Genomic DNA, 27,751 nt, shown 5'->3' on the forward strand with positions numbered 1-27,751 from the left:
AGCACTTGGATCAAGGTATAGGTCTGAATCAGATTAATCAGATTCATTAATTTAATTAATGTCTAAATTAATGAGAGTTTAAATACCTTAAACTCTCATTTAAGGTTATTGTTAGAATGTGGTTAGTCCAAGAGTTTGTCCTAATAAATTTGACAATTTCAGTGGTAACCAGTATCTTATTTTTACCGTCAAAGGCTTTAGGGCAAATCTTGCTTAGCTTTGGCCATAGGACTGTAAGTTTTACAAAAGCAAATTTAGTCAAGTCTTAGAGAGAAATTATTTGACTACGCGTTTGGTTTTCCATTTAGGCAGGTATTTCTGCTTACTTCCGCGATACTTTTTTTAGTCTTGTTTCTTTTTCCATGACTTTTCTATCATCTTGTCTTCATTTTTTAGAACTTTCTTCTCTGCTCTTCTTGCTGTTTCTTTTGTTCTATTATTTTTTCAAATTCTGCTGGCTGTGTATTCCCAGTTTTCCTGTAGACAGAATCAAGAGGACATAGACTTACAGAATTTTAAGGAATCTTAGAATGAATTAAAATACCTTCTAGTATTTTTACCTGTATTGAATATTCCAGTCAAGTGATTCTCTAGATAGAGAATGTGAGGCTCAAAGTGATTAGGATGCTTTTTTTTTAGACATAGGAATTGGCAGAAATGGATTTGAACTCATTTTAAAGCCCAGTACTCTTCCTTCTTTTTATATCCTATTTTCATGTGTTATAATAATAGAAATGGGAGTGAGTCCGGTGCGCCCAGGGGATAGTATGAGAATGGAATTAGCTGGTGAACCCAGTGGAAGTAGATAAGAATGGAACGAGCAGGGGAAGGCCAATTTTGAAGAGAAACAACACTGGATTGGATAGGAGTATGGACTCTTCAATAAGAGATCAAAATATTGGGGTTTATGACAAGTATGATAAAGATACATTATAAAGACGAAGGACACAAGATGTTGGGGATTATCTACGAAGGCACATTAAAATAGAAGGTTTGAGGGAGCTCTAAAAAGTTTGCTGCCTTTTTTTTTTTAATCAAGGACTGACAAACTTGAAGATTTTTACTGAAAGATGCTAAAACATTTTGAGACACTGAGAAGGGTGTCTACAGCAGATAGAAATGTGGTATCATCTACTTCCATCCTGACTTACAGAGGGGTGGCTTAGAGCCCCTGGAGTACTAAGGGGCTGGAGATTGCTGAACTACATTGATGTGTGGCAGATGGCAGGTGTCTCCTCACCTCTGCCTCTGTTCCCGATTCACTGATGTCCTTCCCATGTCCATGTAGGCTGGGTCAGGGGCATGATTGGCTGGCAAATCAGTCATGGAGTTCAGTTAGGTAGTAGGTAGTGTGTCTGTGCTGGGGGAAGGCGATGGAGACTCCAGTTAGCTTGTTTTTAGGAGCAGGGATATAGAGAGCTCCTACTCCTGGTCATTTGAGGCCATCCTTTCAGGAATCTGTGCTTTCATAGACTGAAGATTGGAAGATTGGAGACTTCTGTGGAGCCCTGCAGAAGTGGAATCTGGAAGTGGGAGCCCATAGGAAGACAGATATTTAGATAGTACTTAGGGAAATAGAGGTACAACTGCCAGGACTCTGTTTTTCCAGCAGTCTCTCTCCTTGGGTGTCTGATTGCCTATGAAAATTTTTAAGGGCTTGCTAGTTTATGTGGACCTGAATAAGGTAGGACCTATAGGGTGAAAATAATGGGATTTTATATTTGTTAATGTTTTAATCTTTCCGGGAAGAGTATTCTCCATAAGAACATACACGTTTTGTTATTTGACTCTTGTACATTTAGCTTTCATACATCTCAAATATTGTAGGGGATTCCCTGTACTGATTTAGGGCAAAGGAAAGCAATAGGACCTTCCTAAGTGGGTTCCATGCTGAGGAATCAAGAGCGTCATTTTGAAGTGATGCAGATTAGTCCTTTAACCAGAGACAGATCATGGAAAAGAGACAGTGGATCTTTCTACCTTGTTTTAGGTCATCAGGTTTCTTCCAGTTTAGGTAACAAAGTTTATGTCATCCATTAATTGAATTTTAAGTTCAGCTTCAAGACAGATCACTTGTGAGGGTAAATTATTGTCAGGCTCTGCCAACATATTGACTGTCACTATTTGTTGTAAAGCTCAAGGTCAGTTTTCATTGAATATTTTATAGATTTAGACAGGAGGAGGCAGAAATAGGTAACTAAAATCTATTTTTAGAATGGAGGACATATTTTAATTATATCAAGAATCATAATTTAATATATAGATTACTGACCTTTCCCCAGATTATGTCTTCCTTTTTTGAGGGGAAAGCTGGATATAAACTGGCAGTTAAAAAAATTGTAAAGAAATCAACTTGCTCATTTTCTTTGTGTATTTTTGCTCTCAAGCATTTTCCATGAACTGTGTGTGGATTCATTGCCTGCATCGGATGACGAAGACTTGAGTGTTGCTACTAAGGTAAAGTGGTCTCTTGTAAAATTAATTTTCTCACTCTGAATCTAGTTTTGCATAGTGTTTACTTTTTAAATTTAGCAGTGGCTTACCTATCATTGTTTTATGGTGGTCATGGAAAGTTGGTCAGAGAAAAACATACGTATGGCTAGTTGATTCAAAAAAATTGTTTAACTTTGGTAACTAACAAAGATTGCTAAATACTGTGACAGGGTGGGAGCTAAAAAAAAATGAACTGGAAAATAAGCAGTGACAGGAAAATCACATTAGGAAATACTTTCTCCAATAGAGGAAATATGAAATTTGGTCAAGGTTTATTTGGATAAATACTATTACTTCGACTTTTAAATCATATGAGTGTGACTTTCATGATCTTTATGCCTGTATAAATCTTAAGTGGATCAAATTATTTGCAGTAATCATACAATCTCTCTGGTACCTTTTAGTTGTGAAAGTGTTCAGCACACAGCATATAGCTTTTTTTCTCAGAAACTTATTATTTTGGTGTCATTTAGCTTTTAGGAGAGATCATTTCTCTACTTATATTATTGGTTCTGTAGTGAGACTAAAATAATATTTAAAATTGTAGAAAAATAGCTGAGTGTGGTGGTGTACACCTGTAGTCCCTGCTACTTGGGATTTGAGGCAGGAAGATTGTTTGAGCCGAGGAGTTAGAAAATAGCCTGGGCAACATAACAAGACTCTATCTGATTTAAAAATATAAATTGTGGAAATGTAGAAATTTAAATTTATGTTCTCAAAATTTGTATTACAAAGGGATTTTTGTGTGTTTTATGAATTGTCCATAAAGAGTTTATATAAAACACGTCACCTAATTGAATAACATGTATTTTGCTGCAAATAACCAGTTCTAGAAGCAGAGACTCTTAATACCAATATGGTAAGACTTTAACACTTTATTTTATCAGTGTTACTTATAATATCCACTTGATTTAATATATATTATTTAGGTCTGAAACAAACCAGAAATGTTATCTCATTTTTAAAAATGAATGATGATACAGGTACAGTTATTAATATTTATTATAAATCTTGGCAACCGCATAGCGTATTATTTTATTACAAAGAGCTTTTGAAAACAACAATATGCCATAATATAGACTTAGTGATAACCTATTGATAAAAATTTTTTTCCCAGTAAAATTGCTGCTTTTACTTTCCCCTATTTCACACTGATTACTGTACCTAATATTATAAAGAAGAAACAGAAATTATTGCAATCACAAATAATCTCATGATAGTCTAAGAGGAGATCTGTACATTTTGTCTTATTTACTATTGGTGTTTTGAAATAAAAGTGTTCTGGCCGGGCGCGGTGGCTCACACCTGTAATCCCAGTACTTTGGGAGGCCGAGGCAGGCGGATCACGAGGTCAGGAGATCGAGACCATCCTGGCTAACACAGTGAAACCCTGTCTCTACTAAAAATACAAAAAATTAGCCAGGCGAGGTGGCGGGCGCCTGTAGTCTCAGCTACTCGGGAGGCTGAGGCAGGAGAATGGCGTGAACCCCTGGGGGCGGAGCCTGCAGTGAGCTGAGATCGTGCCACTGCACTCCAGCCTGGGCGACAGCGAGACTGTTTCAAAAAAAAAAAAAATAAAAGTGTTCTTTCGTATTGATATATTTACACTGCAGAAGTAACTGTGATCTGTTGGAGAACTAGATGTAGAGTCAGAAGCCCTTGGGAAAATCCTGTAGCTTGCTTATATTTTTAACCTTTCTTTTTTCAAAATTGTGGTAACTAGATGAGTTCATCAATGAATGTATATAGGAGTGACTAGTATAATATCTAGATTTATGATTTAGTAAATGTAATTCTTATAACTGACTATAAAAGTGTTAAAGGAATCAAACTGCAATAGAATATTATCAGTGAAACAGAACTGTAATAACTTTGGGAAATTTTGTCTGTCCAAATACGTGTGAACTAAGGTTCTTACTATAGGGTGGTGTGTGGGTTAGATATCAAAGTGTAAATGAAATTTTTTCATATATTTTAATTTAGTCAAATTTGTTAATGCTTTAATTTATGCTTTTGGGTTTGTTGTAATTCAGCGAAAGGCCTTTCCAACTCTGATATTCTTAAAAATTCTCTGGTGTGCATGTGTGCTTGTGTGTGTGTGTGTGTGTGTGTGTTTACTTTTATAAATTCATTGACTTTAAATAAATTTCTGAACTTTTTTGAATTTGTGCTCTATAAGTTTCAAAGTTTTGCTTCAACTTTTTCTCCAGTTGGACATCTACTTTTTTTTTTATTATTATACTTTAGGTTTTAGGTTACATGTGCACAAGGTGCAGGTTTGTTACATATGTATCCATGTGCCATGTTGTTTTGCTGCACGCATTAACTCGTCATTTAGCATTAGGTATATCTCCTAATGCTGTCCCTCCCCCCTCCCCCCACCTCACAACAGTCCCCGGAGTGTGATGTTCCCCTTCCTGTGTCCATGAGTTCTCATTGTTCAATTCCCACCTATGAGTGAGAACATGCAGTGTTTGGTTTTTTGTCCTTGCGATAGTTTACTGAAAATGATGTTTTCCAGTTTCATCCATGTCCCTACAAAGGACATGAACTCATCATTTTTTATGGCTGCATAGTATTCCGTGGTGTATATGTGCCACATTTTCTTAATCCAGTCTATCGTTGTTGGACATTTGGGTTGGTTCCAAGTCTTTGCTATTGTGAATAGTGCTGCAATAAACATACGTGTGCATGTGTCTTTATAGCAGCATGATTTATAGTCCTTTGGGTATATACCCAGTAATGGGATAGCTGGGTCAAACGGTATTTCTAGTTCTAGATCCCTGAGGAATCGCCACACTGACTTCCACAATGGTTGAACTAGTTTACAGTCCCACCAACAGTGTAAAAGTGTTCCTAATTCTCCACATTCTCTCCAGCACCTGTTGTTTCCTGACTTTTTAATGATGGCCATTCTAACTGGTGTGAGATGGTATCTCATTGTGGTTTTGATTTGCATTTCTTTGATGGCCAGTGATGATGAGCATTTTTGCATGTGTTTTTTGGCTGCATAAATGTCTTCTTTTGAGAAGTGTCTGTTCATGTCCTTTGCCCACTTTTTGATGGGGTTGTTTGTTTTTTTCTTGTAAATTTGTTTGAGTTCATTGTAGATTCTGGATATTAGCCCTTTGTCAGATGAGTAGGTTGCAAAAATTTTCTCCCATTCTGTAGGTTTCCTGTTCACTCTGATGGTAGTTTCGTTTGCTGTGCAGAAGCTCTTTAGTTTACTTAGATCCCATTTGTCAATTTTGGCCTTTGTTGCCATTGCTTTTGGGTGTTAGACATGAAGTCCTTGCCCACGCCTATGTCCTGAATGGTATTGCCTAGGTTTTCTTCTAGGGTTTTTATGGTTTTAGGTCTAACATGTAAGTCTTTAATCCATCTTGAATTAATTTTTGTATAAGGTGTAAGGAAGGAAACCAGTTTCAGCTTTCTACATATGGCTAGCCAGTTTTCCCAGCACCATTTATTAAATACGGAATCCTTTCCCCATTGCTTGTTTTTGTCAGATTTGTCAAAGATCAGATAGTTGTAGATATGCAGCATTATTTCTGAGGGCTCTGTTCTTTTCCATTGATCTCTGTCTCTGTTGTGGTACCAGTACCATGCTGTTTTGGTTACTGTAGCCTTGTAGTATAGTTTGAAGTCGGGTAGCGTGATGCCTCCAGCTTTGTTCTTTTGGCTTAGGATTGACTTGGTGATGCGGGCTCTTTTTTGGTTCCATATGAACTTTAAAGTAGTTTTTTCCAATTCTGTGAAGAAAGTCATTGGTAGCTTGATGGGGATGGCATTGAATCTATAAATTACCTTGGGCAGTATGGCCATTTTCACGATATTGATTCTTCCGACCCATGAGCATGGAATGTTCTTCCATTTGTTTGTATCCTCTTTTATTTCATTGAGCAGTGGTTTGTAGTTCTCCTTGAAGAGGTCCTTCACATCCCTTGTAAGTTGGATTCCTAGGTATTTTATTCCCTTTGAAGCAATTGTGAATGGGAGTTCACTCATGATTTGGCTCTCTGTTTGTCTGTGATTGGTGTACAAGAATGCTTGTGATTTTCGTACATTGATTTTGTATCCTGAGACTTTGCTGAAATTGCTAATCAGCTTAAGGAGATTTTGGGCTGAGATGATGGGCTTTTCTAGATATAAAATCATGTTGTCTGCAAACAGGGACAATTTGACTTCCTCTTTTCCTAATTGAATACCCTTTATTTCCTTCTCCTGCCTGATTGCCCTGGCCAGAACTTCCAACACTATGTTGAATAGGAGCGGTGAGAGAGGGCATCCCTGTCTTGTGCCAGTTTTCACAGCGAATGCTTCCAGTTTTTGCCCATTCAGTATGATATTGGCTGTGGGTTTGTCATAGATAGCTCTTATTATTTTGAGATACGTCCCATCAATACCTAATTTATTGAGAGTTTTTAGCATGAAGGGTTTTTGAATTCTGTCAAAGGCCTTTCCTGCATCTATTGAGATAATCATGTGGTTTTTGTCTTTGGTTCTGTTTATATGCTGGATTACATTTATTGATTTGTGTATGTTGAACCAGCCTTGCATCCCAGGGATGAAGCCCACTTGATCATGGTGGATAAGCTTTTTGATATGCTGCTGGATTCGGTTTGCCAGTATTTTATTGAGGATTTTTGCATCAATGTTCATCAAGGATATTGGTCTGAAATTCTCTTTTTTGGTTGTGTCTCTGCCAGGCTTTGGTATCAGGACGATGCTGGCCTCATAAAATGTGTTACAGAGGATTCCCTCTTTTTCTATCGATTGGAATAGTTTCAGAAGGAATGGTACCAGCTCCTCCTTGTACCTCTGGTAGAATTCAGCTGTGAGTTCATCAGGTCCTGGAGTCTTTTTGGTTGGTAAGCTATTGATTATTGCCACAATTTCAGAGCCTGTTATTGGTCTATTCAGAGATTCAACTTCTTCCTGGTTTAGTCTTGGGAGGGTGTATTTGTTGAGGAATTTATCCATTTCTTCTAGATTTTCTAGTTTATTTGCATGGAGGTGTTTGTAATATTCTCTGATGGTAGATTGTATTTCTGTGGGATTGGTGATGATATCCCCTTTTTCATTTTTTATTGCATCTATTTGATTCTTCTGTCTTTTCTTCTTTATTAGTCTTGCTAGCAGTCTATCAATTTTGTTGATCTTTTCAAAAAACCAGCTTCTGGATTCATTAATTTTTTGAAGGGTTTTTTGTGTCTCTATTTCCTTCAGTTCTGCTCTGATTTTAGTTATTTCTAGCCTTCTGCTAGCTTTTGAATGTGTTTGCTCTTGCTTCTCCAGTTCTTTTAATTGTGATGTTAGGGTGTCAATTTTGGATCTTTCCTGCTTTCTCTTGTGGGCATTTAGTGCTATAAATTTCCCTCTACACACTGCTTTGAATGTGTCCCAGAGATTCTGGTATGTTGTGTCTTTGTTCTCGTTGGTTTCTAAGAACATCCTTATTTCTGCCTTCATTTCATTATGTACCCAACAGTCACTCAGGAGCAGGTTGTTCAGTTCCCATGTAGTTGAGAGATTTTGAGTGAGTTTCTTAATCCTGAGTTCTAGTTTGATTGCACTGTGGTCTGAGAGACAGTTTGTTATAATTTCTGTTCTTTTATATTTGCTGAGGAGAGGTTTACTTCCAACTATGTGGTCAATTTTGGAATAGGTGTGGTGTGGTGCTGAAAAAAATGTATATTCTGTTGATTTGGGTTGGAGAGTTCTGTAGGTGTCTATTAGGTAAACTTTGTGCAGAGCTGAGTTCAATTCCTGGATATCCTTGTTAACTTTCTGTCTCATTGATCTGTCTAATGTTGACAGTGGGGTGTTAAAATCTCCCATTATTATTGTGTGGGAGTTTAAGTCCCTTTGTAGGTCACTCAGGACTTGCTTTATGAATCTGGGTGCTCCTGTGTTGGGTACATATATATTTAGGACAGTTAGGTCTTCTTGTTGAATTGATCCCTTTACCATTATGTAATGGCCTTCTTTGTCTCTTTTGATCTTTGTTGGTTTAAAGTCTGTTTTATCAGAGACTAGGATTGCAACCCCTGCCTTTTTTTGTTTTCCATTTGCTTGATAGATCTTTCTCCATCCCTTTATTTTGAGTCTATTTGTGTCTCTGAACGTGAGATAGGTTTCCTGAATACAGCACACTGATGGGTCTTGACTCCTTATCCAGTTTGCCAGTCTGTGTCTTTTAATTGGAGCATTTAGCCCATTTACATTTAAAGTTAATATTGTTATGTGTGAATTTGATCCTGTCGTTATGATGTTAGTTGGTTGTTTTGCTCATTAGTTGATGCAGTTTCTTCCTAGCCTTGATGGTCTTTACAATTTGGCATGTTTTTGCAGTGGCTGGTACCGGTTGTTCCTTTCCACGTTTAGTGCTTCCTTCAGGAGCTCTTTTAGGGCAGGCCTGGTGGTGACAAAATCACTCAGCATTTGCTTGTCTGTAAAGTATTTTATTTCTCCTTCACTTATGAAGCTTAGTTTGGCTGGATATCAAATTCTGGGTTGAAAATTCTTTTCTTTCAGAATGTTGAATATGGGCCCTCACTCTCTTCTGGCTTGTAGAGTTTCTGCTGAGAGATCAGCTGTTAGTCTGATGGGCTTCCCTTTGTGGGTAACCTGACCTTTCTCTCTGGCTGCCCTTAACATTTTTTCCTTCATTTCAACTTTGGTGAATCTGACAATTATGTGTCTTGGAGTTGCTCTTCTCAAGGAGTATCTTTGTGGTGTTCTCTGTATTTCCTGAATCTGAATGTTGGCCTGTCTTGCTAGATTTGGGAAGTTCTCCTGGATAATATCTTGCAGAGTGTTTTCCAACTTGGTTCCATTCTCCCTGTCATTTTCAGGTACACCAATCAGACGTAGGTTTGGTCTTTTCACATAGTCCCAAATTTCTTGGAGGCTGTTTGTTTCTTTTTATTCTTTTTTCTCTAAACTTCCCTTCTTGCTTCATTTCATTCATTTTATCTTCCATCACTGATACCCTTTCTTCCAGTTGATTGCGTCGACTTCCGAGACTTCTGCAATCTTCGCGTAGTTCTCGATACTTGGCTTTCAGCTCCATCAGCTCCTTTAAGCCCTTCTCTCCATTGATTATTCTAGTTATCCATTCGTCTAATTTTTTTCAAAGTTTTTAACTTCTTTGCTATTCATTTGAATTTCCTCCTGTAGCTCGGAGTAGTTTGATCATCTGAAGCCTTCTTCTCTCAACTCGTCAAAGTCATTCTCCATCCAGCTTTGTTCCGTTGCTGGTGAGGAACTGCGTTCCTTTGGAGGAGGAGATGTGCTCTGCTTTTTAGAGTTTCCAGTTTTTCTGCTCTGTTTTTTCCCCATCTTTGTGGTTTTATCTACTTTTGGTCTTTGATGATGGTGATGTACAGATGGGTTTTTGGTGTGGATGTCCTTTCTGTTTGTTAGTTTTCCTTCTACCAGACAGCACCCTCAGCTGCAGGTCTGTTGGGGTTTGCTAGAAGTCCACTCCAGACCCTGTTTGGCTGGGTGTCAGCAGCGGTGGCTGCAGAACAGTGGATTTTCATGAGACCACAAATTCAGCTGTCTGATAGTTCCTCTGGAAGTTTTGTCTCAGAGGAGTACCTGGCCGAGTGAGGTGTCAGTCTGTCCCTACTTGGGGGTGCCTCCCAGTTAGGCTGCTCGGGGGTCAGGGTCCCACTTTAGGAGGCAGTCTGTTCGTTGTCAGATCTCCAGCTGCGTGCTGGGACAACCACTACTCTCTTCAAAGCTGTCAGTCAGACAGGGACATTTAAGTCTGCAGAGGTTCCTGCTGAATTTTTGTTTGTCTGTGCCCTGCCCCCAGAGTTGCAGCCTACAGAGGCAGGCAGGCCTCCTTGAGCTGTGGTGGGCTCCACCCAGTGTGAGCTTCCTGGCTGCTTTGTTTACCTAAGCAAGCCTGGGAAATGGCGGGTGCCCCTCCCCCAGCCTTGCTGCCGCCTTGCAGTTTGATCTCAGACTGCTGTGCTAGCAATCAGTGAGACTCCGTGGGCATAGGACCCTCCGTGCCAGGTGCAGGACACAATCTCCTGGTGTGCCGTTTTCCAAGCCCGTTGGAAAAGCACAGTATTAGGGTGAGACTGACCCGATTTTCCACGTGCCATCTGTCATTCCTTTCTTTGACTAGGAAAGGGAACCCCTGACCCCTTGTGCTTCCCGAGTGAGGCAATGCCTCGCCCTGCTTCGGCTCGCTCACAATGTGCTGCACTGACTGTCCTGCACCCACTGTTTGGCACTCCCTAGTGAGATGAACCCGGTACCTCAAACGGAAATGCAGAAATCACCCATCTTCTGTGTCACTCAGGCTGGGAGCTGTAGACCGGAGCTGTTCCTATTCGGCCATCTTGGCTGGACATCTACTTACAGTAGCCTTATGAGTGTATGGATGTGCAGGTTATTCTTTAACTTCAGAGGTAATCATGATATGGTATTTTATTGAGTACTAGCTAAAACTTCCTTTTGTTTTATTTAGGATTTTCATAATCATGAAGAAATGAAAGATCTGATGGATGAAAATTGCATTTTGAAGACAGATATTGGTATACCCAGACAGGAAATATGCACAATGAAAAATGACAATCTGGAAAAAGAAAATAAATATCTTAAGGACATTAAAATTGCTAAAGAAACAAATGCTGCCCTTGAAAACTGTATAAAACTCAATGAGGAAAAAACAGCATTCTGGTATCAACAAGAGCTTAATGATCTCAAAGCTGAGAATGCAAGGCTCAATTCTGAACTGTTGGAAGAAAAAGAAAGCAAGAAAAGACTGGAAGCTGACATTGAATCTTATCAGTCTAGACTGGCTGCTGCTATAAGTAAACACAGTGAAAGTGTGAAAACAGAAAGAAAGCTAAAACTTGCTTTAGAGAGAACACAAGATGTTTCTGGACAAGTAAAAATGAGTTCTGGTATTTCCGAAGTAAAAGATGAGAATGAGTTTCTTACTGAACAACTTTCTAAAACGCAAATTAAATTTGACACCTTAAAAGATAAGTTCCACAAGACAAGAGATACTCTCAGAAAAAAGTCATTGGCTTTAGAAATTGTACAAAATGACCTAAGCCAAGCACAGCAGCAAATAAAGGAAATGAAAGAGATGTATCAAAATGCAGAAGCTAAAGTGAGTAAATCCACTGGAAAGTGGAACTGTGTAGAAGAGAGGATATGTCAACTCCAACGTGAAAATCTGTGGCTTGAACAGCAACTAGATGATGTTCATCAGAAAGAGGGTCATAAAGAGATAGTAATTAATATCCCAAGAGGCTTTATTGAGAGTGGAAAGAAAGACCTCCTGCTAGAAGAGAAAAATAAGAAGCTAATGAATGAAAATAATCATTTAAAAGAAAGTCTCTTTCAATATGAGAAAGAGAAAACAGAAAGAGTAGTAAGTATCAAGGAAGATAAATATTTTCAAACTTCTAGAAAGAAAATTTAAACATTTGGTTCTGAATACATGTCGAATCTAGTTGAATATAAAAATCAATAGATAAAAAGTGTGTTTACCATAGTGTATAATTCCATTTACATGAAACATCCAGAAAAGATAAATGTATGAGACAAAAAGTAGATGAATGTTTGCCAAGGGCTGGGGCTGGAAGCTGGTAGTGACTGCTAGTGGGCGTGAGGGATCTTGCAGTGATGGAAATGCTCTAAAGTTGGATTGTGGAGATGGCTGCACAACTCAGTAAATGTACTAAAAATCTTTTAACTTTATGTTGAAACAGATACATTCTATAGTATATAAATATATTTCAACAAAGCTTTTTAATAAAAAAAAAGGAAAAATGTGTTTACTATAGCAGCTTAGAAACATACCTTGTTTCCAGGAAATAAAAGTTAGAGGTGAGAGATGATTTACTTTGAGAAAAGACATGGTGTCACCTATGAAATTTTAGTAGGCACAGAGTCATATTTTAAGGTAGATAGTCCTGTACTGCTGAAATAATAATTTTAATGTCTTTATGTTGTTACATGTTAAGACCATGATGAAGGCATAAATGGAAATGTTTACACCTGAAATGAGTATTTTCAAATTAAAATTGAATTAAGTGATTTGCTTCGACACTTAATTCTAGATTTCCCAGATGAACTGAAGTGTATTACTGTCTTGTAATATCTTGCTTTAAGTAGCTTTTTATATATTTTAGTTGGTATAGCTTTATTATTATTCATATTAATTTAACTTAAATCTGAAAATATGTCAGTCTCAAATTACGTATTTTTATGACCATGTAATGTTTTAAAAGCACCTACTTGTTGTAAAATTATCATTTAGGGTAAATGTGATAAATTTCAGCAAAACTATATTTGATTTAGTCTTCCCACTGGTATTCATAATTTACTTTGAATATTTTTATTAATAATTAGCCCATAATTTTTATTTCAAGGCTCAATGACTATCATTTGAATATAACTTTGTCCAGTACAAAGATACTGTAGCTGCTTGTGATTTATGAGTTAGGCATTAGATCCCCATTTTCAGACTGAAGGGTGGCAGGCTTCACGTACAGTGGGAATGGAGTAATCACAGGAAGGAGTTGTAGGAGCTTGAAGTCAGAGAGGGAGGTAGAGGCCTCAAAGGCCATTGGAATTTTACTTTTATTCTGAGACAGGAATCTGTGGGAAGGATTTGAACAGGTGATTGAATATGTTAGGAACTTTGAGGTTGAGTTGAGCTTCTAAGATGATTGAATGGTGGGCTGAATCTGTTGTGTAAGTAAGAGAATACCAATTTGGCAGGAGGATAACACATTCTGCATCCCTCACTGAATTCAGTAATAAATAAAAGTGTGTACATGTGATGAAAAGAAGGTGAATTGATGTGTGTGGTGATAACTTTCAAAGTAGGTATGTTAGAGTTAAATGTTATCAATATAATTTAATAATAAGGCAATTTATAAAATCAGTAACAAAAATATTTTATCAGGTGGTTGTGAGACACCTTCAACAAGAAGTGGCTGATTCCCTTAAAAAATTAACCACGTTAGAGTCTCCACTGGAAGGTACATCATGTCACATTAATTTGGATGAGACACAGGCCTCAAAGAAGAAATTATTTCAAGTGGAAAGTCAAGTATGTATGGAATTTTACCTGTCGATAGTTATTCTGTAGGTGGTTGAATTATATAACATGTTTTAGGATACTAATTTTGGCAGAAGCTTGATTTTGTATTTTCATTACAATTAATTATTTCCATTTTACTATCTTTATAATGTACTTTTTTTTTATGTTGTGACTTTTGTTCCACCATTTTAAAAAACGATTGCATACCTTTTCTCTTACAATATGTACCCTTGGAAAAGTTGATAATTCTACATCTTTCCTCAGAGAAAATTGACTTTTTTCCTGTTAAGCATATTTTCAAGTAATTTTTGTATTGCTATGATGAGGCAGGCCAGATTAAATCAAAGGAGAATGTTTAACGGAATGTTCCAGAAAATTGTCTTATTTCTTCACTTTTGTGAATCTGTGTCTATTTATTTCACAGATTCTAGGTTAACTTGTACAGAAAGGCCATTGTACTATTCTTTGAAATGTACATGTTTTATGTTAATTTACAAACTATTTGAAAAGTTAGGCATTTTCTTTATTTATCTTTTATTTAAAATATACTATAAAAGTATAGAAATATTTAGATCTGATCTAGTATGTACATCAAAAATTGAAAGTTGAGAAAGTTATCTTGATCCTGTCATTGGATTTTTAAAACAGTTTCACTGAGATATAATTCATGTATCAGACAGTTCAACCATTTAACATGTGCAACTCCGTATCTGTTAGTATACTCACAGCATTTTCATCACCCTGAAAAGCAACGCCACATCTCCTAGGCATGACTGCAACCTTCCTCCATATCCCTCCACCTGCCCCTGTTGTAGGCAACCACCATCTACATTTGTCTCCATAGGTTTGCCTGTTCTGCATATTTCATATATATAGAGTTAGACAATATGTAGTCTTTTGTGACTGGCTTTTTCACTTAGTATAATGTTTTCAGAATTCATGCATGTTTTAGCACACATTGGTAGTTTATTTCCTCTTATAGTTAAGTGATATTCTATTGCGTGGCTATACTGGTTTTCCATTCATTCATCAGATGATGGATCTTTAGATTAGTTTCTACTTTTTAGCTATTATGAAAAATGCTGCTGCAAACATTCACTTACACGTTATTATGTGGACACGTGTTTTATTTCCCTGCCGTTGGACTTTATCCTCAGAGTTAATTGGGCAGGTTTCAGCACTTGTCTTGCTCGTGCTATCCTTTCTGCCCTCTCAGTTTCTGTTCATCCAGCCTCATTCATTCAGACCTGGCAGACAATTTATTTGTTTTCATGAAGCTTTCTCTGACTGTTCTGACTCTCATTGACCTTGTGTGTTAGGAATTGTTGTCTAGTCTGTGCAGAAAAACTTAGTCCTTAATTTTTCATGGCTTTTATATTTTTTATTGAAATTCATAATGAGACATTTTTTATAATATAAATTTATAATGAGATTTATAATGAGACAAATTTTATGGAAATTTATAATGAGACATAATTTTGTCTCATTATAAATTTGCTTAATGGGGGAATAACATATAATATGTATGCCATCTATCCTTGCATACACTGAAAGTATTTTATCTTAGAAGTTTTTAGCATACAATTAAATACTTTATACCATACCAATTATTTCTTCTTTGAGACCTTGACACAGTAAGGTTTAAATGTATTTTTGGCAATTAAATATCAAATGTAAACCAATTAGTCTAATAGAGGAGAATCGTTCAATCACATGTTTATGTTTTTCTCACTATGAAAAAGAATCTAAATTGGCCTTTTTTCGCTATGCAGCCAGAATTGTGTTTCTGGACTGCTACCAGTTTGTCAGCTGAACAGTTCTGGCTGCAGCTTGCCCGATGAAGGATAGCACAGCCCCTCAATCTGAGTGCTCAGAAGAGTGCTTGTGAAGGCAGCACCACAGCAACAGTTGCTCAGAGGGAACTGATTCAGGAGCCTTTATTTAGCAGTAGAGTCTAGGGTTTTCAGCTCAGTGTCTTCAGCCTGTCTCTGCTGGTCATGTCAGTTATGTACTATTCAACCCAGGAGGTGCTATTTACATTGTAGTACATACATAGTCATTGCCTACTGAGTCATACACAGAGAAAAGTAAGTTATAAATTATATGCCCCCCATTTGCTGCAACTCTCAGTGGTGAGAGGAATGATTCAGTGCAGCTATAGGAGACTACTTCCATTGGCATGCCACCTGCCTAACATACACAATTTTGTTAGGATATACAATAAAAGTGTTATGCTAATAGCAAATATTTTGTGTAGCTCACTATGTTCCATGTACTCTTCTAAGTGCTTCATGTTAGTCCCCAGTTAAACACCTGGTTGGGGGAGGTGCCTCATGCCAGTAATCCTAGCATTTTGGAAGGCTGAGGCAGGAGGATCGCTTGAGCTCAGGAGTTTGAGATTAGCCAGAGCAATATAGTGAGACCCTGTCTTTAAAAAAAAAGTTTTTTTAAAATACTTAGCTGAGGCATGGTGATGCATGCCTGTAGTCCCAGCTACATTGGGAGGCTGTGGTAGGAGGGTCGCTTGAGCTTGGAATATTGAGGCTGCAATGAGTGGTGATCAAGCCACTGCACTCCAGTCTGGGTAACAGAGGGAGACTCTGTCTTTTAAAGAAAACATTTTGTATAGATTCCCATAGAAGTGAGTTAGACATCAGGCATAGAATTATTAGCCACTTTGATGTCTGCCTTGGGAGTAAAACATATAATAAGGGACGGCATTAAACAATCTCAATCAATAGCCTCTAACTTCTTGAGAAGGTTCTTATTTCATGAATTTCTAAGCAAGAGACTATCTGGATTAAAACATTTGGTGGACACCGTTTTGAGAAGAAGAATCTCAATTGGGAAGAAGGGAGACCTCTACTTGACTGGAGCTTCCCAATGATATAGTTGAGTGTCCCCCAAAAGAAACTTTAAAAACTTTAGAACAAGACTTTCATCATGCCATATCTCTACAGAAAAGGAAACTCTTTAAAACAAAGGCAAACAATTGATAATCTGATTCTCATGGGAAAGTTTTCATTATAAAAGAAAAAAAGGACTGGGCATCGTGGCTCACATCTGTAATCCAAATATTTTGGGAGGCTGAGGTTGGTGGATTACCTGAGGTCAGGAGTTCAAAAACAGCCTGGCCAACATGGTGAAACCCTGTCTCTACTGAAAATACAAAAAAGCCAGGCGTGGTGGTGTGCACCTGTAGTCCCAGCTACTTGGGAGGCCGACGCAGGAGAATCACTTGGACCCAGGATGTGGAAGTTGCAGTAAGCCAAGATGGCGCCACTGCACTCCAGCCTGGATGACCAGTGTGACTCCATCTCAAAAAAAAAAAAAAAAAAAAAAAAAGGGACAAAGTAGACTGGTCCAAAAAAGAAGAAAGAAAGAATAAAAGGACAAGTTATACTGGTCAATATCATAATGGTGAGACTGTCCCCCTTTGAGATTAGAAAATAACAGTATACTCAAAGTAACATCAGTAAGAACCAACATAAAATAGACAAGACTCACTATCTACAAAAGTAACCTGCACCAAGTAAGATTGTATGAGCGTATGGTTGAGAATGTTGTCTATAATAGGTGTACTAGAAGGAAGAGGCCTCAAGAGAAAGGTCAGAACTGGAAATGTAGATTAGGGAATCTAGGTCAAAGTTTTGAGATTTTAGGAGTCCTGAGGGAATTTAAAAAGTGGAATAGCATCCGGGCATGGTGACTCACACCCGTAATCCCAATACTTTGGGACGCCAAGGCAGGCAGATCATGAGGTCAGGAGTTCAAGATCAGTCTGGCCAACATAGTGAAACCCCATCTCTACTAAAAATATGAAAAATTAGCTGGGCGTGGTAGTACAAGCCTGTAATCCTAGCTACTTGGGAGAGTGAGGCAGGAGAATCGCTTGAATCCAGAAGGCGGAGGTTGCTGTGAGCTGAGATCATACCACTGCACTCCAGCCTGGGTGACAGTGGGGGACTCCATCTCAAAAACAAACAAACAAACAAACAAAAAACAGAAAGGAATAGGGCTGAAGAACAGAGGTTGCTGCATTTAGAAATGAAGCGGGGTCAGAGGAATAGAAAGGGATAGGGCTGAAGAACAGAGGTTGCTGCATTTAGAAAGGAAGCGGGGTCAGAGAAGCAAAGAGAACATTTGGTCACTGCTTGCAGTTTCTGCTGAGTAAAGCCGGATAAAGTCCTTCATGACCCTTGGACTTTTTTATTGGAATTATTAAAAATCAGATTTCAATATAAAAAACACAATAAGTGATGAAAAATAGATTTCTGAATGAGTCCATGTGTCATAGAGTCCAATGGAAGGGGAGAAACAGGATAATGGAAAAGCCACAAAAAGTAGACAAAAGTTGTTTTTGTTTATTATAGAAAAAAATAAACTTTATTTAAAGAGAAATGGTTAAGAGAAAGGGAAAAACTGAAACCTGTGGGTGAATACTTACAGAGAATGACAGTATTTAGCTCAGCCTGAAGACGGATGAGGATCAAAAATGTAATGGGAACTAGATAAGAGTTTTCTAAAAATCATCTTAGTAAGATGTAATTTAAGAAAACTTGGAATATCTTAAACTATTAATGACAATGTTTCTAGAGCATCTTTAAAAACTAAAATGTAAATATAACTACTCTTTTTTTTTTTTTACTAACTCTTAGTATTTTATGTGTAAAAACCCTCATTTGTAACAAACATTTTTGGCAGTTTAAATTTCAGAAAATATAACGATGGAAAGTATGAATCATATTTAGCAGTTTTAAGAAATGTGGCTATTTTTGAAATCTGCCCTTATTGGCATCAGGTTTATAAAATGCACTTTATACCCCTGCCTAAATACATATTACTCATCAACTTATGAGAAATAATATTTTTAAGATAAAAGAGGTCTCTAGATTTTACAAAAATAATTTTAAACACTTTTTTTTAAGCCTGAAGAAAAAAACAAAGAATTAAGAAAACTTTTTGAGTTAATATCATCACTGGAGTATAATGTGAATCGAATAAGAAAGAAAAATCGTGAATTAGAAGAAGAGGCAACTGGGTATGGTTTTCATATTGTAGAACATGTTAACCATTTACTAATTGATTTAACTCTAATTTTACTCGACTAAAACCGAGATACAAATTCATTTTATGTCTGCATTTTCATAATTAAATGAATTCTATTTTAAAATGCATTTCAGAAACTCACAACACTTTATAGGCATGTGTGTCATGGGGCTGGGAGTCAGCTGAGCTGCGGGGGCAAGGTTGGGATAAAAAAATTATATTAAAAATATGTATAAAAGAGAAACACAACAGAATCTGAAAATTTTTTTGAATGCCAAAATATTATACTTATTCTTTTTTCTTTTTTTTTTTTTTGAGACAGAGTCTGGCTCTGTCTCCCAGGCTGGAGTGCAGTGGCGCCATCTCAGCTCACTGCAACCTACACCTCCATGCAGTTCTCCTGCCTCAGCCTCCTGAGTAGCTGGGATTACAGGTGTGTGCCACCACGCCTGGCTAATTTTTGTATTTTTAGTAGAGACGGGGTTTTGCCAAGGTGGTCAGGCTGGTCTCAAACTCCTGACCTCGTGATCTGCCCGCCTCAGTCTCCCAAAGTGGCGTGAGCCACCATGCCGGGCCACTTATTCTTTAATGATTTTGAAAACAATGACAAAGCCTTGGACATATAACATCAAGTGCACTCTTCATTGTCTAGTTTGAATTTTTATTTCTGAAGATATTTTTGCTGTCTGTGGTCATCTTCCTTTTGTAGTATCCTCTGCTGCATTCAAATTATTTAAAGAAGACCTATTGTGTCATTCTTTAACATCAAAATTTATCTTGATATGTAGCTTATATTTTGTTTGTGCTTCTTTCTCTTTCTTTTAGATATAAAACATATCATGGAAATTTACTCATTTTACACAGATACCTCTGTTATATACATGAAGTATATATGTTATTAAACTTCTGTTTTAGAGAAATAAATTTCATATATATAGAAATATATGTATAACTTAAAAGTAAAATGAGCATTCTTGTTTTGATCACAAATTTTTTTAAAAAAATGGAATGTGCCTTTGAAGCCCTGAACACAGCAACTTTTCTGTTTATTTACTGAGCACTTAAGCTGGTTCTCTGATTCTTGTTGACGTTTTTCTGTCATTGCCTTTCTCTACATGGTTTTGTATCTCTTTCATTTTGTTGACATTATGTCAGCAAAGATCTCTAGATCTCTTCTTCAGAGTCTTTAAATTGTCACACATCTCTCTGTCCCTTTCCTTTTTTCTAAAACTGCCTGTTTCCTTTTTCTCCTCAATTCAGATATTAAAGATGTTTTCTTACTTCTCTTTTTCTACATTGAATGATCTCCTTGATGCTTTTTGTGTGTACTTTTTTTCTTCTTATAGACTGTGGTCAATGAGTATCAAAATGTATTTTTGTGTCTTTTTCAAACGTGTGTGTTTTACTTTTTTATCTTGGTTGATCATTTCTGGGTTATGTCTTATACTTAGTAATAGGTTATTTCATCTTAGCATACCAACATGGATATGAATAGTTTGTTTACAAAAAGTGTATGGTTAGACCAGGTGTGGTGGCTCACACTTGTAATCCCAGCACTTTGGGAGGCCAAGGTGGGTGGATCATTTGCGGTCAGGAGTTCAAGACCAGTCTGACCAACATGGTGAAACCCCATCTCTACTAAAAATGCAAAATGAGCCAGGTGTGGTGGTACATGCCTGTAATGCCAGATACTTGGGAGGCTGAAGCAGGAGAATCACAAGAATCCAGGAGGCAGAGGTTGCAGTGAGCCAAGATCACACCATTGCATTTCAACCTGGGCAGCAAGAGTGAAATTCCATCTCAAAAAAAAAAACAACAAAAAACTGTATGGTTATAATATCACTTTACCTGCCATATATGCCATAAAATTGTTCTTCATATTACTTACCTAAGATTATAATTTCATATCGAATGCTTCCAAACTATGCTCAGTTGAAACTGAAAGGATCATAGTTTATAGATGTGTTTCTTTGATATGCCATAACATAATATCTGTTTAAACAATTATTAAATATTTACTCTTAAAAATACTTGACTTACTAATTCTGTACATTTCTGCAGATATAAGAAACTCCTGGAAATGACAATAAATATGTTAAATGTATTTGGAAATGAACACTTCGGTTGCCATGGAGACTTAAAAACAGATCAACTGAAAATGGATATTCTGATTAAGAAGCTAAAACATAAGGTAATTTTTTTAAAATTTATTTTATCTTAAGGTCTAGATTACATGTGCGAGACATGCGGGTTTGTTGCATAGGTAAACGTGTGCCATGATGGTTTGCTGCACCTATCAATCCATCATCTAGATATTAAGCCCCACAGGCATTAGCTATTGATCTTGATGCTCTGCTTCCTGACCCTAACAGGCCCCAGTGTTTGTTGTTCCCCTCCCTGAGTCCATGTGCTCTCATTGTTCAGCTCCCACTTATAAGTGAGAAGATGTAGTGTTTGTTTTTTGGTTGCTGCATTAGTTTGCTGAGGATAACAGCTTTGAGTTCATCCACGTCCCTGCAAAGAGCATGATCTCATTCATTTTTATGGCTCCATAGTATTCCATGGTGTGTATATACCACATTTTCTTTATCCCGTCTATCACTGATGGACATTTGCATTGATTCTATGTCTTTGCTATTGTGAATAGTGCTGCAATGAACATACAAATGCATGTATCTTTATAATAGAATAATTTATATTCCAACATACAGTAATTTTAATTCAGTTTTGGGATTAAAAAATCACATATTTTGGGAAAATGTTAATAACGGAAAAACCCAAATTCTGCCAAAATATGTTGAGAAAATAGAGGATAAATATATCTTTTCAGACTTTAAATTCATCAGGCTCTTAGTTAATCTTCCCCAGATCTGGGAAGACCTAGAAGGGGAGAGATTGGGCTTCATTAATGAGGGCCATTTCAATCTCTTGGCCCTGCAGCAGCCATTTCAAAATATGCCAAAAAATATGTTTTGGGGTTAAATATTTTGATTTCCTTCAGCTTCTTCTCTCTGCGATGCTGTACCAGAATCAGGTTAGAAAGTAAGCCACATTATAAGTTAATAAGACCCATCTGATGAGATTTGATGGTTTGAAGCATGTGATTCCCAGACTCTTTAGATAGAAATTGGGGCCAAAGAAAACAAGGTCTTATTCTTCAATGTAAATGTCTCAGTGCTTTAAGCGGTGAAAGAAAGATTTTTCATTTAATTTTACAGACAATACTAATGAAAAGGATAGTTTTTAAAATACAAATCTTTTTTTCTATAAAAAGGACATGCTGTTGATTCTCTTATGTCCTGAACTCTGGCCAGTGATCTGAAACCAAGCAGTACCTGTCTCCAGATCACTAGCACCAAATTAATTTGGGGGGCATTGGTAACAGGTTTATTGAGAAATAATGAACACACCATGCAATTCACTCATTTAAAATATACAAGTCATTGACTTTAGTATTTTCAGAGAGTTATGCAGTCATTGTTACAATCAATTTTAGAACATTTTCATCATCCTGAAAACAAACCCCACATTATTTAGCCATCTTCACTAGTTTTCCCTTCCTCCCTCAGCCCTAGGGAACCACCCACCTTCTTTGTATAGATTTGCCTATAAACCTCTGAAATGAAAAGCAAGTGGTCTGCTGTGACTGGCTGATTTCACTTAGCATAATTTTTCATGTTGCATCTGTGCTGTAGCAGGTATTGATGCCGGGTTTTTGCTCCTTAGTTCAGCTACATCTGGGTTCTTCTCTCATGACCAGGAAAAATTAAGCATGCAGACACATTGAGGAGGACGGAATTTATTATGTGAAAGGAAAGCTCTCAGCAAAGAGAGGGGTCCTGCAAACAGGTTTCCACCTAACAATTGAATACCAGGAGCACATGAGCTGAAGCGGCCTGGCTTCTCCCCTGCATAAGGCGTGAATTCCTGGTGACTCCACCCCATCCCCCCAGTGCATGTGGGCCTCTGGTCTGCTGCAGGCATGTCCAGGCAAGACAAGTCCAGGTTCCCTTATCTGCACATAACATCTGGTGTAAACACTTGTGGGGCTGGTTGGAGATTCTCTGGGGACCCTTCCGTATCTGCCTAGGCATTTTGCTGTCTCCTCCTAATACAGTATCTGTACTTAATTTCTTCTTATTGCTCAGTTAGATTCCATTGTATGGATACATCAAACATTTTATTTATCCATTCGCCAAGTGATGGACCTTTGGGCTCTTTCCCACCCAAATGTGATAGACGTTCTGGTTCTTTCCACTTTTTGACTCCTGTTAATAACGCTGCTGTAAACATTTATGGATGAATTTTTGTGCTTGTGTATGTTTTTATTTTTCTGGAGTATATACTTGTGACCGGAATTTCTGGGTCATAGGGTAACTTCATGCTTAACCTTTTAAGGAGCTGCCCGTTTGTTTTCCAAAGTGGCTGCATCACTTTACATTCCCAGCAGCATTAGATAAGGGTTTTAATTTCTTTACATTTTTCCTAACACTTACTCTTTTTTCTTGAACAAAGATTTTATCCTGTGGTGTGAAGTGATACCACATGTGGTTTTGATTTACATTTTCCTAATGACTAATTACATTAAGCATCTATTAATGTGCTTCTCCATCTTTATATCTTCTTTGCAGATATATCTATTCAAAATCTTTGCCCATTTTTAAAAATTGGGTTATCTTGTTATTTATTAATTGCAAGAGTTATTTATATTTCCTGTATATGTAAGTCCCTTATCGGATATACACTTTTCAAATACTTTCTTCTACTTGGCGTCTTGCCTTTTCACTTCTTGATACTGTCTTCTCAGGCACAGCAGTTTTCAATTTTGAAGTCCATTGAATCCATTTTTCCTTTGGAGTCATAGCTAAGAAAACACTGCCAAATGCAGTCACTAAGATTTATGGCAGTGTTTTCTTCTGAGGGTTTTATAGTTTTAGCTGTTACAGTTAACTGTTTTATTTTGAGTTAATTTTTAAATAAGATATTTGGTCGAACTTTATTTTTTGCATATGGATACCCAGTTGTCCCAGCACCGTTTGTTGAAAAGACTATTCTTTTCCCATTTTATTCTTTTGTTAAGCTTGTATAAAATCAATTGATTGTCAATGTGCAGGTTTATTTTTAGATTATCAATTCTTAGCTTGTTTATGTCTATTCTTATGTCAAGGCCAAATCGAATTTAATGAGAAGTTTTTTTCAATCATGTTGCATATTACCAGTTGTCTTATGTCATAATAAAAGTTAAATTTAGCGGAATATCTTTAACTTCACCTTTTGTGTCACAAAGGAGTCTCTGGCCAGCTTATACCTTACTTACTCTAAGACATGATGGGAAGCCAGGCTTACAAGACACACTTAATTTCTTTTTTTCTCCATTCAAACCTTTAGTCTCTTTTCCATTGCCTCCCGCTATAGTTATATTTTCAGTAAGTTTTGGTCACAGGATCTGCTGACATAGTCTAATATTTAGTGCATTATGTTTTACTAACTCATTATAATTCATAGAACCTTCCATAGATGTTTACCATCTAGGGAGGAGAAGTTTAAATCTGAGCCGCCAGCTTTCCTCTGTGGAAATCAAGTGAAGTCATCATCTTGCAGTTCACAGACCCTCTTTCCACCTGGCAGCTGGTTCTCTTGGGTAGCACTGTGGCTAATCCTTTTCTTGGTGCAGATCTTGCATTCTCAGAAACCACAGTTCCCTGTATTGACCTCCTTTTACTGAAACAGAGATGCACAGCTCTGCTTTCTAGCTCAGTAGAGGATTCTTGGAATAAAAAGTTTAACTCATTCCAAGAAAAAGTCTTAGGAGTGCAGCACTTCAAAATCAGGTAATGTTCAGGCAATTTATCAGAGACACATAGTAGATTAGTATTTTGACTTTCAAAATTTCAGAGCCAAGTTGTGTGCTATAGAGAAGCATTGTGGCAAAACATAGAGATGGGATGGTCTTAACTTCTCCATACAAACAAGCTTGGAGTAAGGTAAAGGAGAAATTGCATCTGATGTCTAACACTCAAAACACACTATGTTTATTTTACTTCTGTGAAGACTAAAAATCATTCCATAATGTTCTCCTTATTCCCTCATTTAGAAAAGAAAATGAAAATTGAATACTAGGTTGATTAATAAATACTCAAAGCTGCTTCTTTAAGAATTTTAGTTAATTGAAATCAGGTAAATGTCTGATTTTGGCTATGTAACCAAGTACTTCTAGTTGTTTTTCAAATCATACGTCTTCTTGCTTCCCAGTCTTATTTCCTAACTTGAGGGGAAATTGTAAGAAGACACCCTTGCCTTGTTATCAGAGTTCATAATTGAAGGGGTTTTAGGAGAAGTTCCTCCTCAGCAGCTTATGTCTCTCTCCTGGTTATCTGCTGCTTCTCAATAATGTTTGACATCAATAAATAAATCTCAACATTTATTAGATCCTACTTTAAAGGAGACTCTTTTCTGCTGCATAAGTTATGTTTCCTGTTGTCTCTTTTTAAAACTTATTTTTCTAACAATTAGCCAGAGTCTTGTGGCTTGAAAGAAAAACATTTATTTTGTTCATGAACCTGTGGTTTGGGAAAAACTTGGCCAGGACAGCTTGTCTCTGCTCCCTTCAGCTTCCCTAGGAACAGCTGCTCAGTTGGGGAAATGGAATCCTCTGAAGCTTTGCTCACCCACGTGTTTGATGGTTGATGCTGGCCATCGGCTGTAAACTTGGTTGGGACAGGCAGCATGAACACTGACACAGGCACTTTCAGGCTCTCTTTGTGGCCTGATGTCTCTCACAATTGGGGCTGGGTTCCAAGGGAAAACAGTCTGAGATAGGGAAGCCACATGGTATCCCTTTTACTACATTCTACTCATTAGAAGGAAGTCAGTAAGGCTGGCCCATATTCTGTTTTTTAAATGGGATGAATGTAGCTTCTCTTTTGTTTTAATTGACACATATATACATAATTATAGGGTATAGAGTGATATTTTTATACACATATACAGTGTGTAATGATCAAGCTAACTAGCACATTTACTACTTCAACCATTTTTCATTTCTTTGAATTGTGAACATTCAAAATCTTCTGGCTTTTTAAAAATATACAATAAATCATAGTTAACCATATTCACCCTACAATGCCACAGAACACCAGAACTCATTCCTCTTATCTAACTGTAATTCTGTATCCATTAACCAGCCTCCCCTCCCCTACTTCTATGAGCTTTTTTTGTTGTTGTTAAGAGACAGGGTCTTGCTAGTGTAGTCTGGGCTCTGGGCAACTGTAGTCACCCAGACTGGAGACAGTGGTTTGATCATAGTTCACTGCAGCCTCAAACTCTTGGGCTCATGTGATCCTCACACCTCAGCCTCCTGAGCAGCTGGGATTATGGGCATGCCCCATTGCACCTGTCCGATTTTTGACTTTTAGAGATATCTCCCTACGTTGCCCAGGGTGCTCTGGAACTTTTTTCCCTTGCCTTGGTCTTACAAAGTGCTAGGAAATTACAGGCATCAGCCATATTGCCCAGCCCTCAATTTTCCTTTAGCTCCCACACATGAGTAAGAATGCGCAGTATTTATCTTTCTGTGTCTGCACTTAACATAACGTCCCTCAGACTGATCCACGTGGCCACGAATAACAGGATTTAATTCATTTATACGGTGAATAGTATTCCATTGTGTATGTGTGCCACAGTTTTTCATCCATTCATTTGGTGATGGACATGTAGGTTGATTCCATACATAAGTTTTTGTGAATAGTGCTACAGTAAACATATGAGGACAGGTATCCTTTTGATCTATTATTTTCTTTTCTATTTCCTGAATACCCAGTAGTGGGGTTGCTGGATCCCTCGGCAGTCCCATTATTAGTTTTTTGAGAAAACCTCATGTTGTTCTCTATAGTGGCTGCACTAATTTACCTTCCCACCAACAGCATGTAAGAGTTCACTGTTCTCTGGAGACTCACCAGCATTTGTTATTTTTTTTTGTCTTTTCAATGACAACAATTTATTCAAATTGAAGCAAGATTATGTCACATTGTAGATTTGATTTGTATTTCCCTGAGGATTAGTGATACTGAGCATTTTAAAATTTATTTATTGGCTATTTGTATTTCTTTTTCTAAAAAAAAGTATAGTTAGATATTTTGCCCAATTTTAAACTCAGATTTTTTTTTTACTGTGAAGTTGAGTTTTTTTGTATATTTTGTATATTAGTCCCTTATTAGATGAATAGCTTGACAATATTTTCTCCCATTCTACAGGTTTTCTCTTCACTCAGTTGTTTGCTGGACAGAAGCTCTTTAGCTTAATGTAGTACCATTTGTCTATCATTTGTTTTTTGCCTGTGCTTCTGATGTCTTACCCATAAAAATCTTTGTGCAGACTAATGTCATCAAGCATTTTCCCTATGTTTACTTACAGTAGTTTGATAATTTTGGGCCTTACATTTCAGTCTTCAATCGATTCTGAGTTTATATTGTTATATGGTGTTACATAGGAAGCTAGTATCATTCTTCTGCATATGGATATTTAGTTTTCCCAGTGCCATTCATTTGAAGAGGCTGTCCTTTCCCCAGTGTATGTTCTTGGCATGTTCGTCCAAAATCAGTTGGCTGGAAATATGTGGATTTATTTCTGGGTGCCATATTCTATGGCCTTTACCCCAAGAATCATTACTTCTTAAAATGCAATTCAAATTAGCATGAAACATTTGCAGTTTAAGGAAAGGCTTATGGCATCAGAATCCTTAATTATAGGATTCATTATTTTGTGTTTTTTTTGAGATAGGATCTTTGTCTGTCATCCAGGCAGAAGTGCAGTGACAATAATTCACTGCAGCCCTGAACTCTGGGTACAAGCCATCCTTTTGCCTCAGTCTCCCAACTAGCTGTATCTACAGGCATGAGCCACCATGCCCGGCTAATTTAAAAAAAATTTTTTTTGTAGAGATGGGGGTCTCACTATGTTGCTTGGCTGATCTCAAATTCCTAGCCTCAAGTGATCTTTCTTCCACAGCTTTTTAAAGTGCTAGGATTACAGGCGTGAGCCACCATGCCTAGTATAGAGTGTAATACTATTTTCAAAGTCTTATTCCTAGAGCCATTTATTGACTTTGGCCTAAATAACTCAATA

General features: G+C 37.3%; 1 protein-coding gene across 1 annotated transcript in view; it reads left to right on the forward strand.

Moving 5' to 3' along the window:
• Positions 1–27,751, forward strand: part of LOC100583227 (ankyrin repeat domain-containing protein 18A) — a 64,344-nt gene that overhangs the window by 19,510 nt on the left and 17,083 nt on the right. Inside the window, 5 exon segments of the mRNA XM_030810817.1 lie at positions 2,388–2,457; positions 10,985–11,899; positions 13,442–13,588; positions 18,508–18,620; positions 20,690–20,819. Of these exon segments, the coding sequence (XP_030666677.1) occupies positions 2,388–2,457; positions 10,985–11,899; positions 13,442–13,588; positions 18,508–18,620; positions 20,690–20,819 (1,375 nt within the window).

The sequence above is a fragment of the Nomascus leucogenys genome, chromosome 4, assembly GCF_006542625.1.
Source record: "Nomascus leucogenys isolate Asia chromosome 4, Asia_NLE_v1, whole genome shotgun sequence".
NCBI classification, from domain to species: domain Eukaryota; kingdom Metazoa; phylum Chordata; class Mammalia; order Primates; family Hylobatidae; genus Nomascus; species Nomascus leucogenys.